At 41.3% G+C, this 19,820-nt stretch overlaps 1 protein-coding gene and 1 long non-coding RNA gene across 17 annotated transcripts in view; one reads left to right on the top strand and one right to left on the bottom strand.

Annotated features, from left to right (window-relative positions):
* DMD (dystrophin) overlaps nt 1–19,820 on the bottom strand; it is a 1,568,405-nt gene that overhangs the window by 13,632 nt on the left and 1,534,953 nt on the right. For all 16 annotated transcript variants that reach the window (XM_067466757.1, XM_067466754.1, XM_060770144.2 and 13 more), the window contains 4 exons: nt 17,281–17,439; nt 6,379–6,622; nt 5,804–5,927; nt 2,978–3,070 (listed from right to left, as the gene is read on the bottom strand). In XM_067466757.1, coding sequence (XP_067322858.1) covers nt 2,978–3,070; nt 5,804–5,927; nt 6,379–6,622; nt 17,281–17,439 — 620 coding nt within the window. The remainder of the gene's footprint in view (nt 1–2,977; nt 3,071–5,803; nt 5,928–6,378; nt 6,623–17,280; nt 17,440–19,820) is intronic.
* LOC137096724 (uncharacterized) overlaps nt 1–19,820 on the top strand; it is a 103,259-nt gene that overhangs the window by 74,683 nt on the left and 8,756 nt on the right. The gene's annotated exons all lie outside the window — the stretch shown is intronic.

The raw sequence follows: 19,820 nt of genomic DNA, 5'->3' as shown, positions 1-19,820 counted from the left end.
ACAGGCAGTGATCAAGAGAGCAATCATAATTTCTTTGCTCATGTCTTGTGGTACTATACTGCTGAGAAGGGTAGATATTCAGACTTGAGAGTTTTCTTTTAAAAATAAACAAAACTAGATTCCTGAGATCCATCAACTGGAGCAGAGTGTTCGCATAGTGATTTAAAGGGGCAGAAGTTCACTCAGAATTAGGTAAGGATTTAGAATATTTCTGCTCAGAAATATTCTATTCCTGGCATATGTTTAACCCAGGAATTTATTTTCATTACAAGACAGAGTAAATCTCTTAGATTTTTTCTACGAAAATTTACAGTTGTTGTTTTCCAACCTCTCTGTTTTAGAAGAGTGGTTTAGTTGTTGCTGTTGTTAAACAGCTGGAGGTCAGATACCCTTGCTGATCTACTGCAAGTCATCTAGAGACCTGTCTTTTGCTCACTCTTGCCATTATGCATTAGCCAGATTCAACAATAACCTTTTCCAGAAAAAAATATTAAAATACCACGTATACCTTGCTTTCATGAAGAAATGTTACAAAGAGAAATGTTAAAGAGGTTTCAGTGTCCGAATTCAGTCAACTCCAATTAAATGAAAAAGTGTATTAACATGATTGGTTGCAATGTCTCAGGATTATGTCCTCTTTTTTAGTTCCAGAACTCACTCTCTCTACACACACACACACACACACACACACACACACACACTAGCCATCCCCTGCCACGTGTTGCTGTGGCCCAGTCTGACGATCTGGAAAATAAAGTAATGGTTTCTAATATATGCAATTCCTTTATGCTTGTGGGTAAACAGTATTCCTTGTTTCTTTGTCAGTGTTGATGTGGAGATTGTCTGGTTTGCCCGCTCTGGAACATGCGACATATAATTGTCCTTTTTTAGGGGTTCCTTTCAATTCTATGATACTATATCTGTGTTTGTGTGAATCATATCTGTCTATCTCTATCTATCTATCTATGGCTGGATGGCTCTTTGTCAGGGGGACTTTGATTACGTTTTCTTGCCCTGATGAAGGGAGTTGGATTGGATGGCCTTAAGTATTTTCTGTTGGTCATGGGGGTTCAGTGTGGGAAGTTTGCCCCAATTCTGTCGTTCATGGAGTTCAGAATGCTCTTTGATTGTAGGTGAACTGTGAATCCCAGTGACTACAACTCCCAAATGACAAAGTCTATTTCCCCCCAAACTCCATCTGTGTTCATATTTGGGCATATTGAGTGCTTGTGCCAAGTTTGGTCCAGATCCATCATTGTTTGAGTCCATAGTGGTCTCTGGATGTAGGTGAACTACAACTCCCAAACTCAAGGTCAATGCCCACCAAACCCTTCTAGTGTTGTCTGTTGGTCATGGGAGTCCTGTGTGCCAAGTTTGGTTCAATTCCATCGTTGATGGAATTCAGAATGCTCTTTGACTGTAGGTGAACTATAAATCCCAGCAACTACAACTCCCAAAAATGACAAAATCATAATTTTTTGAGTGATGGTCACTCTTTGTGTTGTGAGATGTTTCGTTGCCAAATTTGGTGTGATTTCATTCATTAGTTCTTTTGTTTTTAAGGTACTCATTATGCACAGAGCATACATACATGTATGTGTGTGTGAGTGTTTGCTACTGCAAATATCTGACGTTGCCCGGATTTACATTTTCTTTGTGGCTTTCTTTTCTTGTTTTGGAACAAGACCACCATTGTGTGCTGTTCTCATTCACTTGATATGAAGGAGACCTCTCACAAGCAACAGAAAATCCATATGCAGGTTAGATCTTATATACATCTAATAGTATGTGTGATCCAATGTACATATCTATTATACTTAGAATCATAGAATTGGATTTTGTAAGCCGCCTTGGATCCCCTGCGGGGTGAGAAAGGCGGTGTATAAATGAAGAAAATAAATAATAAATAATGAATAAGAGACTACAAGGACCATCCAGTCCAACCCCTTGCCATGCAGGAAACACAATAAAAGCACCCCCAACAGATGGCTATTCGGCCTCTGTTTAAAAACCTCCAGAGGAGACTCTATCACGCTCCAAGACAGCATATTCCACTGCTGAACAGCTCTTACCAACAGGAAGTTCTTCCTAATGTTTAGGTGGAGTCTTGCTTCCTGCAATTTGAATTCATCGTTCCGTGTCTTAGCCACAGCAGCAAAAAAGAAGCTTGCCTCCCCTCAATGTGATATACTTTCAAATATTTAAATATGGCTATCATTCTCCCTTTCTATCTTCTCTTCTCCAAGCTAAACATACCCAGCTCCCTAAGCCACTCCTCACAGGGCTTGGTTTCCAGATCTATGATCATTTTAGTCATCCTTGTTTCAGCTTGTCAATATCTCTCTTGTACAGTGGTGCCCAAAACTGGACACAGTATTCCAGGTGAGGTGCAAGAAGATCATGGGGAACCTTGTCAAAGGCCCTGCTGAAATTGAGATATGCTATATTCACAACACTTCCTTTATCTACCAAACCTGTAATGCTATCCAAAAAGAAAAAAAGGAAAAAAAAGAGTTACAATGTATTGTCGAAGGCTTTCATGGCCGGAATCACTGGGTTGTTGTAGGCTTTTTTGGGCTATATGGCCATGTTGTAGAGGCATTCTCTCCTGACATTTCGCCTCACGTTTCACCTCACTACCTCTGAGGATGCTTGCCATAGATGCAGGCGAAACGTCAGGAGAGAATGCCTCTAGAACATGGCCGTATAGCCCCCCCCAAAAAAAAAACCCCCTACAGCAACCCAAAAGAGTTACAAGTTTGGTAGATGAGAAACCCATATAGACTTTTTATGAGTATGGCATTCCTTTCCAAGTGCTTGCAGACTCTGTTTAATGATCTGGTATTGATGTCTGGCTGACTGGGTGGCACTTGCACCTTTTGCACATGTACCTGCTTTTCAACAAACCACTGTTGTGCAATGAGGCTGCACAATGAAACTTCACACACACACACACACACACAGGACAGACACTTACCTCTTGTACTTGGAAATGAATTGTTGAGCTGTTCCATGACTTCTTCTAACCCTGTGCTTGTGTCCTGGGGAGGATTGAGCAGATCATCCTCACCTGGTAAGAAAAAAAAAAAACAACCCAGAAGTACACTGGCTTAATAAGAGCCACGAGAAAGGAGAAACTACAGAGACAGTGCCACTAACTGCAATCTTGTGACCACCTAAGTGATTTTGTAAGCTTTAATTTGCTAAACGTCATGTAAGCTGGGCTTAATTCATCAAAACACACCCCTAGCCAATAATCTATCAGATGAATACAGGTTTCTTTATCTTCTTCTACATTCTCAAGGTCTTTGTATTTGAAAAGTGGCATAGGTCTGTAAGAATAAAATAAATTATTTCAAAAGTAATCCTACTATCTCTTGAGTAATTTTAAGTTTCCGGACACAATTCCCCTTCACATCAGCAATTGCTTATGCAAGGAGATGGGCACAACAGCCAGATGTTTTGTGATTGACAGAAGAACAGACTTTCACTGAGTGTACTATTTGCTGTCTAGTAAATCAGGTTGGAGGACAGGACTTTCACAGTCTATCCCGCAAACTAGGGATCATAGACACAAACCAGTCATGAATACATCATAACTGCCTTAGAAAATTCTGGCTAGGTTTCCAAGCAAAATAAATCTGAATTCATGAATATGAAGCCGCATCCTTAGTAATAATTCCAGTAATTTAATGGCATAAGATGAAATATATGTATAGGCAGTCCCCAAGTTAGAGAGTTACATACAACTCATAGTTAAGAATGGGAGTGAGACAACAGGAAGTGAGAGGAAATCTAACCCCAGGAAAGGAAATTCACTCCTGGAAGAGTTGACATGGCAAAAGGGTATCTCCACTGAAGCTTTATCACCAATCCTTCATTTCACAACCTTAATTTTTCAAAATCCAACTGTCACATGGACAGAAAATGAGATAAAATCTTCTGAACAGGGGCACAAACAACAAAACAAACATTACAGGTGTGTTAAATTTTCCCTATGCTATCCAAAACTTTAAAATTTGACTAGATCAAACTTAAAATATATACCTGTTCCGACTTATATACAAATTTCAAACCTACAGAACCTATCTTGTCTGTAACCCAGGAACTGCCTGTACCTGGAAAAAGATTTTGGAATGTTTAACATGTTACACTGCCATTATCATCACTGTAAGTAAAAAATGGGAACCAAGGGATACATACATTGAAAGTTCAATTATCAAGAAGGTTTCCTTCAGAAGTTCCAAATTTTTTGACTGTTGTGCACATTGATAGCTTTGTATAGATCAGTGATTTCCCAACCTTTTTTTTTTTTTGATTAGGGACCACTTCACCAGGGACTACTTGACCAGGGACCACTTTGACCAACATTAGTACCAAAAGGGTTACGAATCAGTTTTTGGTCAACTTTAGATTTGGTTTGGGGTGCTGATTCAGAAAATTGCATTGGCTAGACCACATCAGCTCTAATTTCTGATCCAGAACATATGCCATGGTCAGTGACAGGGAAGGAGTGGCAGGTGGTGCAAAAGGAGCAGAAATAAAATAAAATAAACAAGTAAAGAGGAGTGAGGCTTGCAGACCGGATTTTCATCCTCGTGGCCCACTGGTGGTCCACGGCCCACAGGTTAAGAACCACTAGTATAGATAATATATCACCAAATATTTCAATTCATGAAGGAGGAAATTGGCAAGATCCATATTGCTTCCAAGTTCTCCAGTTTTGGATATATTTAGATGTTATGCAAAACATAAAATGCAAATGTCAGTGTCTGACAATGTGTAACTTGCATTAAGATTCTGCAAATAAAATAGATTGCTCATTAGTAGGATACGGGTATTTTGGGAAAAATGATATCTCACTTTTTGAACTGAAGTTCATAAAGTAAATAAAATCACTCAACTTCTAACTTGAAAACAGGTAGGCAGTGATTAGGCATGTATTCATAAGAATCTGGTAGTTGATGAATGATTTCTCGCTTGCATGCTATTAGATATGCTCTAGGAAACAAATTACTTTCTATCAGAATGCATTAAAATATTAGGCATACTAAAAGCTACTTTCTTTCATTATTTAAATGTTATATTCAGGACAAACCTGATAGATTTGAGTATAGGAACAAAAGGAGAACAACATCCCCTTTTTTTTTGCTTATGGGTACACTGTTTTCCAAACATAACTTAAATACTACAAGCTTAAGTAAACACTAGTAAAGATTTAAGTAATCCATTTATCTCTGCATAAGTAGATCCTTGATGGCTTTCCATATAATTAATCCATAGCACAACTAATATCAGTTGTTAAAACTGACCAAATATCTGTTTCCCAAGTTATTCCCAAGTTTGTGTCACACATGAGTCCCAAAATCATCTTACAAGTAGAAATGTTTGCATGTAGGATAGGATGTGCCCCCATTGCAAGCCAACACAATTTTTCCTTCCAAATGTAATAGTTCATCATTAGCTCCCTCAGAGGTATGTGCTTCCCATTTCTCTCCTCCCATGATTTTCCAGCACATATTTAGTTCCAGAAACCAATAGCAGGAATGTTAGGAAGCAGAGATCAAAACAATTGTAATGTTTACATAAAAGAAGGCCATGCTGAAAAAAGAAGGGAACTTCTAATTTAAGAATCTATGAGCCTAAAGTAAGTACCATTTACTCATTTCTAGTACAAGTATTCTAGAATATCCAGAAAATATTCAAATTACAAAATAACTAAAATATCAGTAAGAGAACTGATCAAAATAGCAGACAATTCCTATCTTTTAAAATCTTAAATCTGTTCCCCCCCCCCCCTTACCCATTGATTCTGAAGTCTGGCTGCCAACTACACGAAGAAGCATTGGCTGATTACTATCCGACCTCTGTAATGAGGTAGGAGGAGAAGACTGAGTTGTACCATTCACCTTGGCATCCACTTGAGGCTGAAACAGCAAAAGGGAATATTATGGTTACCATATACATAAGAAGGAACAAAATGTTGGTTTTCAACTTTACTCAGAAGCTGAATCACTAGTTGATTTCAGTCATACTTTTCTCTTAAGACTGCACAACATTGCAGCATACATATTTATATTGTGGGTAATGCCAATGTTTACATTATGTTATTTCAGAGTTAAAATAATAGAAATACAGCTAAGAGAGACCCACGGGGTTCTCCAGTCCAACCTCAAGCTACACAGGAAAAATTATTGATTATAGTTTCTGCTGAAAAAAATGGATTATAGTTGGGCGCAGCCAGTATCTTTTACAGGTCAAATCACTCTCAAGCTATATGTTAATCTTATCTACTTTTTGCTGTTTGAACCATTTGCTTCAGGAAGTGTTCATATTTCAAGCAATGCTACTACTGCTGAAGCAAGATTGATGACTCACCTGTTCCAGCAGCTGTCTCAACCTGTGCAACTGTGATTCCAGCTGTTTGTTGTGATCCTCCAGGATTTGCATCCTGGCTTCTAGACGGCCTTTGTGCTGACGAAGCAACTTGGCTTCTGCGATGAGTTCAGCATCTCGTGGACTCTGGGGAGAAATGGGCATCATCTCAGGTGGGGATGGCAGTGGAGATAGTCCTTTGTTTTCATGTTGCTGCTTCAGGCGGTCATACTCTGCTTGCAGGTTTCTATTGAAAACAGGATAGAAGTAATTAAAATGCCAGGGTGTTCCATTTTATAGCTGGAGTGTGTGCCATCATCACCTGATCTCACAATATGAGGTTTGGGAGGCCATTAAAATCTATTGCAAATTGCTTAACTGAAGTTCGGTGACAGTGGAATGCATATTTATGTTTCAAGATCAAAAGTCTTGGTCATTCTGATGAGATATCATGCAGATGGTGGACAAGCATGGATGCACGTATTCCAACCCTGTATTTTCCAACAGTCCTCCAGAATTTACATCTGCATTCTGAAATTTAAATCTAATGACATGTATAGAAAACAACTAATATTAAACTTCTCTAGCTTTGCTGGTCATTTGATAAATGCTATGAAGTGCAAACCTATTTGTCCTATTACTGAGTGCATGCATAATACTGTAAATAGTGTAATAATTATTTAATATACCTCCAAACATAAAGCAGTGCAACATTTAATAAGCATTCCTCAGATTGTCTTCAGTCTGGTAGTGTTCACATTTAATTTAGTTAGATTTGAGAATGAGAGCTTGCACAGATAAATATAATTGCTTTTATTCATAACTAGCTTGGGGACCCGGCGCTGCCTGGGTTATTAGAGAAAGTGGGTAATGGCGGTTCTGTATGCCAAGTTTGGTCTTGATTGGTCATTAGAAGAGGGTTGTAGCAATCTTCGGAAGGGAGTGGAGATACTTGAAGTCCCATCATCCATAGTCTGTTCTCTCCCAAACCTCACCAGAATGTTGAGTTGGCCATGGGGGTTCTGTGTGCCAAGTTTGGTCTTTCTCAGTCATTGGATGAGGGTCTCAGTAGTTTCACTAAGTGAGTGAAGGAACTGCAAGTCCCATCATCCATGGTGCATCATCCTCCAAACCGCACCAGGATGTAGAGTGCATCATGGAGACCCGGTGTGCTAAGTTTGCTCCTTATTGGAAATTGGATGATGGTTGCAGTGCTCTCAGGAATTGAACGAAGATACTGCAAGTCCCATAATCCATGCTCGATCCACAGTCAAACCACACCATGGCGTAAAGTGGGTCATGAGAGGTCTATTTGCCAAGTTTGGTGTTGTTCAGTCATTGTTGAGGGTCGCAGCAGTCTCGGAAAGCGAGTAGGGGTACTTCAAGTCCCATCATCCATGGTATGCCCTACTCCAAACCGCAGTAGGATGTAGAGTGGGTCATGGGGGCTCTGTGTGCCAAGTTTGGTTTTGTTCGGACATTAGATGAGAGTTGCAGCAGTCTTGGGAAGAGAGTGGAAGTCCTATCATCCATTGTCTGTCCTCCTCGAAAGTACACCAGGATGTAGAGAGGGTCATGGGGACTCTCTGTGCCAAGTTTGATCTTCATCAGTCATTGGCAAGGGTCTCAGTGGTCTCAGGAAGTGAGTGAAGTGACTGCAAGTCCCATCATCCATTGTCAAATTCTTCCAAACCACACCAGGATGTAGAGTGGGTTATGCGGGATCTCTGTGTAAATTGTGGTCCTGATCCATCATTGTTGGCAGTTATAATGGTTTTAGGAAGGGAGTGCAGGTATTGCAAGTCCCATCGTCCATGGTGCATCCTCCTCCAAGCCGCACCAGGATGTAGAGTGGGTCATGGAGACTCAGTGTGCCAAGTTTAGTCTTTATCGGTAATTGGATGAGGGTTGCAGTGGTCTCAAGAATTGAGCAAAGGTACTGCAAGTCCCATAATCCATGGTCCATCCCCGGCCAAACCACACCAGGCATAAAGTGGGTCATGAGAGGTCTATGTGCCAAGTTTGGTCCTGATCAGTCATTGGATGAGGTTAACAGCGGTCTCAGAATGTGAGTGGTGGTACTGCAAGTCCCATCATCCATGGTTCATCCTCCTCCAAACTGCAGTAGGATGTTGAGTGGGTCATGGGGGCTTTGTGTGCCAAATCTGGTCTGTATTGGTAATTGTCTGACCCAGCCCCCTCTGGCCTTTTCCTTTCCTCTCTTTGCCATCTTGGAATCTTGGAATTGAGGCTGGCCAATCAGAGACCATATGCAAATTTCCTTCTCATGTCCTCGTTTCTGCCATGAACTCTTTTCTCCACCAGGGGCTCCTATTGAAGCTGGCCAATCAGAGGCCATATGCAAATAACACCACTGCGGCAGCCAATCAGAATGTTGGAACTTTCAGGCTGGCCAATCAAAACGCTGGCACATACTCCTCCCGTCGCACCGCCACACTTTTGCCCTCCGCATACAAACTTTCACCTTTATTATATGTATAGATATTGGGATATGACTGTGCTTGTCTAAAAAGAAGCAACTGGTCTTGCAGTAGTGATAGTTAAATAATGAGAGTAAAAATATAGCTTGCTACTTCTGTAACATTATAATATTTAAAAATAGCTTGTTTTCCCTACAAATGTTGTGACAAAAGACAAAATCCTAGCGCTGCTTCATGGCAGCTTACTTCTCTTGAAGAGAAATAAAGTTTCCCACAGCGCACCCTCCACTTGGTGGTGTAGTTGTTGTGAGTGAATCACCAGAAGGCTTTTACATGAAACCCTGAATGATAAGAAAGGAGAAAGGAGATGCCAGGTACTTTGGTCACCCAACTCTTTATTACTCCAGAAATAAGTTTCCTCACTGTGAAAACTGGAGGCATTTAGTGGGCTGCATGTATGATGTTTCAAAAATAAATATTATGTGCGAAGTCTACACAGATTTTGCACCTGTAAGAACTGAGATCTACAACCTGTATAGCTTGTCTGACTTTGCTTACATTTTCATATTTATTATAATCTTAAGAAATTTATGATTTGATTTGTGGCACTCTGAGATCTGCAATACTGATTAAAATCTCAGGGATAATGGATAGACAGACACTTTTCTGCCAGAAAACGTTATACTGTTACACTTAAAGAGTAGTAGACATAGCTGCATTAGTCTGCACTCAGAGTAAACATTCTTCTGTAGCATACTTGAGACTTCCTAGTACTGGTACTTATACTTTCATGGACTCCACTTGCATCTGATGAATGAGCTGGAATCTATAAAATCTTGTATCAGAAATTTCTTTCAAAGCTGTTACAAGCTTCCTTTATACATTTTATTATACCTACAGTTTGTATTTTCCAGGTTTTTCTCGCATACGAAAACATTCATTTTTTTATATTTTTGAATGAAGAAAGACATAATCAACATAATCAGCAACACCTGCCTTAGTTCAGATAATGTTAAAGGAAATGGGCATTTATAAACCAAACAAAGACTATTTAGATAATTGTATAATATTCTAAGAAGTAAATAAATCATCTCTGTGTATTTCACCCATCTCTTTAGAACATTCATAAAATAAGAGAAGTGAAAAAGGAAACAGACCTATTGAGGGGTTTTTTAAGGCATTTTTCATGTTAGCCTCAATTAAGTTCAGAAAAGGAGAATTTCATAAATTATACAGATGTATAATGCAAGTCTGGGGAGTGAAAGAGAGGCAGGTGAGGCAGGATTGCACCATGTGGCCTTTCCCAAGGAACAACAGATATTGGGCTGCTTCCCATAAGCAAAAAGGGATGTTGTTCTCCTTTTGTTCCTATACTCAAATCTATCAAGAATGTGGTTGACATTACTGGTCTGAGAAGTAGAATGGTGAGGCAATCTGGGTCAAACCAAGGATTGAGGAAGAAGCGTAGTAAAAAACAGTCCAAGTCACATCAGAAATCAGTCCAGATAGCAAAAGTCAAAAGAGTGTGGCAGAGGGGTCGTCAAAAATGGACTAGTCAAAAGGATAGCTCTTCAAAGTCTTTAGAAAGATTCCTAAGCTGCTGCAAACATGGTGGACAAAAGGAATTGAGGCTGTAGCCCCTCCCACTAGCTATATACTTCCTTGGGGAGTGTGGGCAGGGGCTATCAGCAAAATGTATCCCAGAGGCTTTGTAGAAGATTCTGAACTGACTGTGGGAAATACCAAATGTACGATTTCACAGAGACCACAAAGAATAAATTACAAAACATGTGTGTGATGAACTTTCTATCTTTGGATATTGTAAGCAAAGGTTAGTATACATCTTTTAGGAATACTGCAACTCTGCATTCTTGCATGGAATGTAGTTGGATTAGATGCCTCTTGTGGTTTTTTCGAATTCAAATATACCATATTCTATACTGAGTACCTCTGGAAAAAAATAGTAGCCCAGACTTTCCTGCAATTTCAACTCTATCAGGATGGGGAGCAAAACCCTACACACTGTCTTTAGATTTCAATTTCCAGCTGCCCCATCCACAATATGGCTGAGATAATGGATTAGGCAAGGGTAGCCTAAAAAAGGGTAGCCTAAAATTCCCCCTCGATGGACTGTCACCTTGTCGTGGTGAGGGGGCTTGCGCGTTCCGATGAACCTGTAGGCACAACAACTGGAGTCGTGCACTCCCAGGAGTGGCCGCGGGGGAGGTTCCAGACCAAGCACAGTCCGAAGACCCAAAGACCTCAACGGCGGAGCAGGCGGAGGATAACATGGTACATGTTACAACGGCTGCGAAGGCGGAAGAAGGCTGCAACAGACTGAGAAGCCACGGTCATTGTGTTAAACTACACAACCAGTGGAACCTCACTCTGTGAAGTCTGTGTGTTGATCAGTTGTGCACTGACCTCCACACATTAAAAAAACCCACGCACAGGCGTCTTCCAAGAAAAAAAAACAAACCAACCAAAGCCCCATGGCAATCAGCGAGTGGCGACGGGGGCAGGACTGTGAAATCTGGAAGCCCCTAGTCACAGACTGGCACATGGGCGGTGGGTACGGACTCAGTCGTTCTACCTCAAGGTCTGAGGCAGTTGAGTAGTTCGGCAGCTGTATCCGCGACTGAGCAGCCCTTTTGAGGACCCACTCTGCTCACCCCACATGGGGAGGGGGCTAGAAAAGGTGCCCTAAACATAGTTCTGGAAGGGACTGCCCGAAGAAGACAAAAGACTGCACAGAGTTGGCTTTGCTATCAGGAATGATCTGGTGAAACATCTGACCGAAGCACCCACTGGCATCAACGAACGTTTCTCAACCCTCCAAATCGATCTTGCCAAAAACCAACGGGCAACCATCATAAGTGCCTATGCACCAACACTAGATGCTGACGAAGACATCAAGGAGAAATTCTACTGTCAGCTGGACACCGTCCTATCGGGGATACCTAAGGAGGACAAAATCATCCTCCTGGGGGACTTTAATGCAAGAGTCGGGCGAGACTTCGACCTGTGGCCAGGGACCATAGGAAACGACGGGGTTGGAAACAGCAACTCAAATGGCATCCTGCTTCTCACCAAACGTGCGGAGCACAACCTTGTCATCACCAACACGCTCTTCCGCCAGAAAAACAAGTTCAAGACATCATGGAAGCACCCCCAGTCAAAGCATTGGCACCTCTTAGACTATGTAATCACACGCGCCAGAGACCGCCGTGACGTGCTCCTCACAAGAGCCATGACAGGTGCTGACGACTGCTGGACTGACCACAGGCTAATTCGATCCTCGATGGCTATCAAGATCGCTCCCAAGCGCAGACTCCAAGGAAGGCAAGGCGCAAAATGAACACCCAAGCCCTTCAGGAGCCCTCCAGACGAGCCCATCTCCAAACAGCACTCAAGGACCATCTACCCACAGTACACCCCGAAAATGTCGAGGAACATTGGAACAAACTGAAGACCTCCATCATTCAAGCCTGCAAAGAAACTATTGGATACCAAGCCAAGAAACATCAAGACTGGTTTGATGAAAATGACATCGAGATCCAACAGCTAATTGACAAGAAAAGGAAAGCCTTCCAAGCATGGCAGAGAGACATCAACTGTGCTGCTAAGAAAAAGATCTAAGCTGAGGTCCAGAGAAGGACAAGAGAACTCAAGAACATCTGGTGGACAAAGAAGGCCGAAGAAATCCAACACCTGGCAGATACCCATAATGCTCAGGGATTTTTCAAAGCCACAAAGGTCATCTACGGACCAAGAAACCATGGCATACAGCCTCTACGCTCATCAGATGGAACCAAACTCCTGAAGGACCAAAACTCAATTGCACTACGTTGGAAAGAACACTACCAAAGCCTCCTGAACCGCAGCTCCAATGTGGCCGAAGAGGTCCTCTCACAAATCCCACAACAACAAACCAGGGATGAGCTTGCAGCACTGCCTAGTTTGGAAGAAGTCAGCAATGCCATCAACCAACAGAAGAATAACAAAGCCAGTGGACCAGATGGAATCCCTGCTGAAATCTTTAAAGAGGGAGGACCTGAGCTGACACACCAACTCCACCAGCTCATAGAAAAAGTGTGGGTGACCGAGAAAATCCCAGCAGATTTCAAGGACGCCACCATCACCACCCTCTTCAAAAAAGGGGAAAGAACAGACTGCGGAAACTATCGAGCTATCTCCCTTCTAACCTCCGCTGGGAAAATCCTCGCAAGAATCCTTGCAAACCGCCTTCTGCCCCTCTCAGAAGACACCCTCCCAGAATCTCAGAATGGCTTCCGCCCCTCCAGAGGAACAGTGGACATGATCTTCACTGCATGACAGCTCCAAGAAAAATGCAGGAAACAAAACCAACCTCTGTACATGGCATTCATCGACCTTGCAAAGGCATTCGACACAGTGAATCGCAGCGCTCTCTGGACCATCCTCCACAAAATCGGGTGCCCTAACAAATTTGTGAACATCCTGCGGCTCCTCCACGATGACATGATGGCAACAGTCTTGGACAGCAGTGGCTCCCAAAGTGACCCATTTAAAGTGGAATCCGGTGTCAAACAGGGATGTGTTATTGCCCCAACTCTATTCTCCATCTTCATCGCTATGATACTTCACCTTGTTGACGGGAGGCTTCCCACCGGAGTGGAAATAATCTATCGGACAGATGGCAAGCTATTCAACCTCAGCAGACTGAAAGCCAAAACCAAGGTTACAACAACAGCTGTTATAGAACTCCAGTATGCTGATGACAATGTCGTCTGTGCGCATTCAGAAGAAGATCTACAAGCCACTCTAAACACCTTTGCAGAAGCATATGAGAAGCTCGGCCTGTCACTGAACATTGAGAAAACCAAGGTGCTGTTCCAGCAGTCACCAGCCCATCCCTCTCCAATGCCAGTAATACAGCTTAATGGCGTAACATTAGAAAATGTGGACCATTTCCGCTACCTTGGCAGCCACCTCTCCACCAAAGTCAACATCGACGCTGAAATACAACACCGCCTGAGCTCTGCAAGTGCAGCATTTTCCAGAATGAAGCAGAGTGTTTGAGGACCGGGACATCCGTAGGGAGACCAAGGTGCTTGTCTATAAAGCTATTGTCCTCCCAACCCTGCTCTATGCCTGTGAGACGTGGACTGTCTACAGACGTCACATGCAGCTCCTGGAACGTTTCCATCAGCGCTGCCTCCGGAAAATCCTGCAAATCTCCTGGGAAAACAAGCGGACAAACGTCAGTGTGCTGGAAGAAGCAAAGACCACCAGCATTGAAGCAATGGTCCTCCAACATCAACTCCGCTGGGCCGGCCACGTTGTCCGGATGCCTGACCACCGTCTCCCAAAGCAGTTGCTCTACTCCGAACTTAAGAACGGAAAACGGAATGTTGGTGGACAGGAAAAGAGATTTAAAGATGGGCTCAAAGCCAACCTTAAAAACTCTGGCATAGACACTGAGAACTGGGAAGCCCTGGCCCTTGAGCGCTCCAGCTGGAGGACAGCTGTGACCAGCAGTGCTGCAGAATTTGAGGAGGCACGAGTGGAGGGTGAAAGAGAGAAACGTGCCAGGAGGAAAGCGCGTCAAGCCAACCCCGACCGGGACCACCTTCCACCTGGAAACCAATGCCCTCACTGCGGAAGAAGATGCAGAGCAAGAATAGGGCTCCACAGCCACATACGGACCCACAAGGAAATCCATAATGGAAGACCATCTTACTCGTCCAACGAGGGATCGCCTAAGTAAGTAAGTAAGCCTAAAATTCTGTAGTGCCAAGGGGCATATACTACTTATCTATAAGAAAGGTTGCTGTTCTTCTCTTCTCTGTCCTACTCCACTTTCTATTCTATTCTATTCTATTCTATTCTATCTCCTCACTTCCCATGCCAGTATATTACGATATCAAAATACAATTTTAAAAAGTTTTTAAAATAGCTTCCATGAAGCTGTTATTATATATGTATGTGTGCACATTTAGATTTTTCTGAAGAAACTCACATGGCTCTATGAGCACTGAATAATTTGCTCTGCTCTTCCATGTGAACAGAAGGACCTGTTTATAACTTCTTCAGTCTATCTCAAATCTAATTTAAAATGATTGCATAGTTGCTTTCTCTTCAGTACTTTCTGTGTTATGTATAATTTAATGTTACAGAATATTTTGGGGAGTAGTTTATATGAAAGCAGCTTTCACAAACTTATTAATCTTTAAATTGCTCAATTTCATTAAATTACAGGAATGATTGTGCAGAAACCAGGAGTCATGTAGCTCTTGGCAGTAGTTTTGCCATTAACTTTTACTCATTACTACAATGGTGGCTAAGGGGTCCAGTGAAATTGTGAAATCGTTGCTGTAGGGTATGAATATAATACTGAAATCTTGTCACACCAGGTATAACAGATCGATTTCATACAGCACTGCAATTTAAAGCCAAGATACAATGAATGTGTTACAAGCTCATCACTAGGCTGTGTATGGGCAATTTTTAGTCTGAAGACTGAAATTTTCCCCCTTTGGCGAGGTGATAAGGACATATCTTCTCCAGTTTCTTTAGTAACATTGCTGTGAAGCCCCCACATCTGGCAATTTCAAAGTTAAATGAAAATTTCTCCTTGAAGTCACTGCTACCATTCCTAATGGGACTGCTAAGTATGGGATTTAACAGCTCTCTAGGGACCGTTGAGCAGAACATCCCTGTAATATCAGTGATAACGTAAGATAATCTTCCACTCCAATACCCCATAACTATAAAATGTGTATTCCTCCACTGACATATGTATCCATGTAACTCTTCCAAAAAAGTGTGGTATCTTATTCTGTAGAGCCAAGGGCTATCTAGTAACAAATGGTACAATGAAAAGTAGCAAATCGCAGCCACCTAGAAAATGTCACACTTCTTATAGACGTCAATAAACATTCATGATACTGCTACTGAAAAAGACCCAACATAGGTGTCAGACAGGTTTCTCTAGGGAAAGCATCTCATAACCTGTTACTGAAAAAAAAAATAGCTGCTTATCAAACAAGATGGCATAAATTTCTGCTGCTCCCCCACCCTTGCAAAAAGTAACTACTGCAGACAGTTATGGGCCAGTTACCTCAACTCTGAATTCAAGCTAAAACAAATCTGGAAGATCAGTTTCATTCTAGACTGATTAAGTTGGTCATTGATCCACCACTCTAGTCTCTTATCTAGAGAGGATTTACCAACCAGTCTATATTTGTTTACATACTCTTAGTTGAGGCACTGTTTCTGCAGGAGCAGTCTATGAGAATTAAGGTGTACTAATATTCTCTACTACTGCTACTCTGTTCCAAAGCCAAACAATAGTTTTTCAATGCACAGAAGACTTGTGTGTTAAAAAACTTTCAGTACCATAAGGCAAGCCACTAAACTGCCTCTAAAAAGTGTCTATCCCTTACTGAAGTGGTTCCCAACTTTTGGTACTCCAGTTATTTTGGACTTCAGCTCCCAGGAATCCCAGCAAGTTTACAAGCTGTTAGGAATTGTGGGAGCTGAAGTCCAAAACACCTGGAGGACCAAATTTGGGAACCACTGCCTTAGTGGAAATCATTTTGACATGAACTTTTTCCCTGAGAGATTTCTCCAGAGTGCTAATCCATTCATCTAGGTCAGTGGTTCTTACTTGTGGGTCCCCAGATGTTTTGGCCTTCAACTCCCAGAAATCCTATGTCTGAAGAGTACAATCTTAAATATGTCTACTCAGAAGTCAGTACCATTGAGTTTGACAGGGAAGACAACTTTCTGCTAGCTGGCGCTTTCCAAATGGTTTGGCCTGCAATTACCATGGCATTTTCCAAAGGTGACAAGAATTGCAGTACAAAATATCTGGAGGTCATCTGGGGAAGGCTGGAATATATGCACCCTAAAGTACAGTGAGCTCTTGGTATCCACTAGCTCAGTAGTTCTCAACCTGTGTGTCCCCTAACAGCTGCTAAACTGGCTGGGATTTCTGGGAGTTGTAGGTCAAAACACCTGGGGACCCACAGGTTGAGAACCACCAATCTAGGCTATATGGAACCATCTTCAAAGCTGTAAAAAAAGGGGATGATGTGAAAGAGAATGAGATGCATTCAATGATCAGCAAAACTTTGACCCACTTATAAAACTCAAAATATATGGATATGCTTATTTAATAATGGGAATGCTGAAGAAATAAACTAAGCAGTAAGAAAACAGAATAGATGGAAAACTTAACCCACTTTATGGCTCCCACTGGAAACTTGAGTGTTTCATATATGAATCTAGGGAAATATAAAGATCTGTTTGTTCATGGAATCTATACTGATCATTCATTTTCCATATCTAAACACTGAAAACTTGTTTGCTTGCTCACACATATATGATAAATTTACAGGCAACATATATCACAACACTTGGTTTGAATGTTACCTCATGCATGTTTGTAGGTATGAAAATGCTACCTAAGGAAACCCACCTGTTTTCTTCCTCTAAGTCTGCAAGAATTCTTTCCAATTCACCTCTTTCTTCACTCTCCAAAGAAATTAAAATCTGTGCAGGGCTTCGAGGTTGACTGAGGGGAGATTCCTGGTTCAAACTTTGGCAGTAGTGCTGGATTAACAAATGCTCGTCATCTCTTAAAAAAAGAAGAAGAATGTGAATAGCATTAAATAACATTTGCCCATATGGTTAAGAGGAAAACTAAGCAACAATTCTGACCAGCAATAGGAAAGGTGTCTTTTTATCCCCACAGATCTCAGAGTGCTATTCCCAAACATGTAGTTTGGCTTGGCTTCTAGAAGGTATTATGGTAAATCAAAAGGTAGAAATGTGTGGCCTATAGATAAAGACTAGTTGGGATAGGACCAGTGTAGCCCTTGGATGGTTGGATGGCCATCACTCAGGAGTGCTTTAGCTATGCATTCCCCATAGCAGAATAGTATTTCCCTCCAGAATGGCCACATCTCTGCCCTACAGAACTATGATGCTATTCCTTTTTTTTTTGTCTTGCAATCAGATGGAATTAGTATCAGTTGTTTCTACTGCAGATGGTAAGTAGGAAGATTTGAGTCTTTCATAGTCCACTGAAAATTTTGTAAGGTTGTAAGGTTCATATAATCATCACGCTAATGCATTCTCTTGGATTACAGCCAGTTCTTCTATTTTTCAAATTTGCTTTGCATTTGTTGTATAAAGTTCTTTCATGGAAGTTATGACGGTGCACCTTCTATTATTCAATTTAATGAAATTTCATACTATTATAAAATAAATCCAAAAAAAAAGATTAAACTTTGAGAAGAAAATGGCTGGTAAAATTGAATTACAATGATTATGTTCATCTTTGGAAATACTTTGAGGAGCAAGACTTAGAAAAGAACAGAAGTGTCGCAGAGATGATGCTTGCAAAACTTGGAAATGTCTGTTGTTCGGCCACACCACAGTCATATGAACTTTGAAATCAGGGGTTTCTCAATCAGGGTTTCCTAGAACCCTAGGATGCTGCAAGAGATCATGATTGATATATAACACACACTTTTTTGAGTTATAGGCATCATAATTTTTATTCAAGGGTTTCTTGAGACCTGAAAATTATTTCATGGGACCCTCCAGGATAAGGGGGAGAAAAGGGCTGCTCTTAACATAACTATACAGTTTGGTAACAGCTAGAAGTACACGAGGTCCCTGAGCATTATTTGATGTAATTATTTCTTACTATTTCTTTCTTTATTTATGTACTGCATTTAGATACTGCCCAATTAATCACCTCCTTTGTGTATATGTGTGTTTAAATTCAAGGTTTGCTCAAGATCAGCAAGTTCCAACAGTACATTTTTATATGGCAACAATTGCTATTGAACAAAAATAGAAAAATAAAGTCTTAAATTTATTTTGAAACTTTTATTTGAAACTAATATCTAATATGCTCCTTTTTCTCAGGGGTGAATGAAAAGCAATTCTATTTCACTTTTTCATCTACTAGTGAGGAATATGTTGGTGTTCTAAACATTACCTAGAGGTAGTAATGATGAGATCTAGCAAACTGAAATTCCATCTACGTAGGCCTATATTTCCTCAAATCTTGTTTGATTTCAAAAGGTATGCAGGATCAGTTGTGGTTAGTACTGAGATGGGACTGCCAATGAATACGAGGTGTTGTGGGTTATATTCCAGAGGAACTGATCAATAGGTGACATGAAATATCTGTCTCACACACGCACACTTGCTCTCTCTATAGCAGTGGTTCTCAACCTGAGGTCCCCAGATGTTTTTGGCCTACAACTCCCAGAAATCCCAGCTAGTTTACCAGCTGTTAGGATTTCTGGGAATTGTAGGACAAAAACATCTGGGGACCCCAGGTTGAGAACCATTGCTCTATAGGATCTTTTCCAGGATGGAAATGGAATCCTGAATAAGATTTCAGCTCTCTCTCTTTTGACATGGTTAGTTTTCTCATCAGAGGATGTTCTTGGATGTTACCACTAATGACTTAATGGCAGAAATCTTGAATAGGATTTCAGTGCTCTCTCTATATATATATATCTTTTTTTTTTTTTTACATGGTTAGCCTTCTCATCAGAGGATGTTCCTGGATGTTACCATTAATGACTTCATGGCAGCAGTGGCTAGGAGTGCATTTTGCACAGTTTCGGAGTGGATTTGCGTGGTATTATGACACCTAACCTGCAATCCTTACATGAGTCTTCAGTTGGTCCAATTATTCCAAAAAGTAGCATAATCGCCCTAATAAATTCTGTTAAAGCCCCTTTTAAATGTCTATACTGGAAGACAATTTGCTTCTCGGCATAATTCCCAATTTTGGCAACAAGCTTTAAAGACATAAGTGGTTTGCACATTGGATACCTGTGGGATTACATGCTCCCCTAGCATGCGACTCATTTTTGAAAAAGAAAAAAGGCCTTTTTCTGCCTCCTAAGTTAGGTGTGAGGCATGACTAATAATGACAATAAATGTTTGATTTGAATTATCTTAGCTATGATTTCTGGAGCCCCCGGTGGC

Source organism: Anolis sagrei, chromosome 3 (genome assembly GCF_037176765.1).
Source record: "Anolis sagrei isolate rAnoSag1 chromosome 3, rAnoSag1.mat, whole genome shotgun sequence".
Classification (NCBI taxonomy): domain Eukaryota; kingdom Metazoa; phylum Chordata; class Lepidosauria; order Squamata; family Dactyloidae; genus Anolis; species Anolis sagrei.
This window is presented reverse-complemented; position numbering and strand designations above follow the sequence as displayed.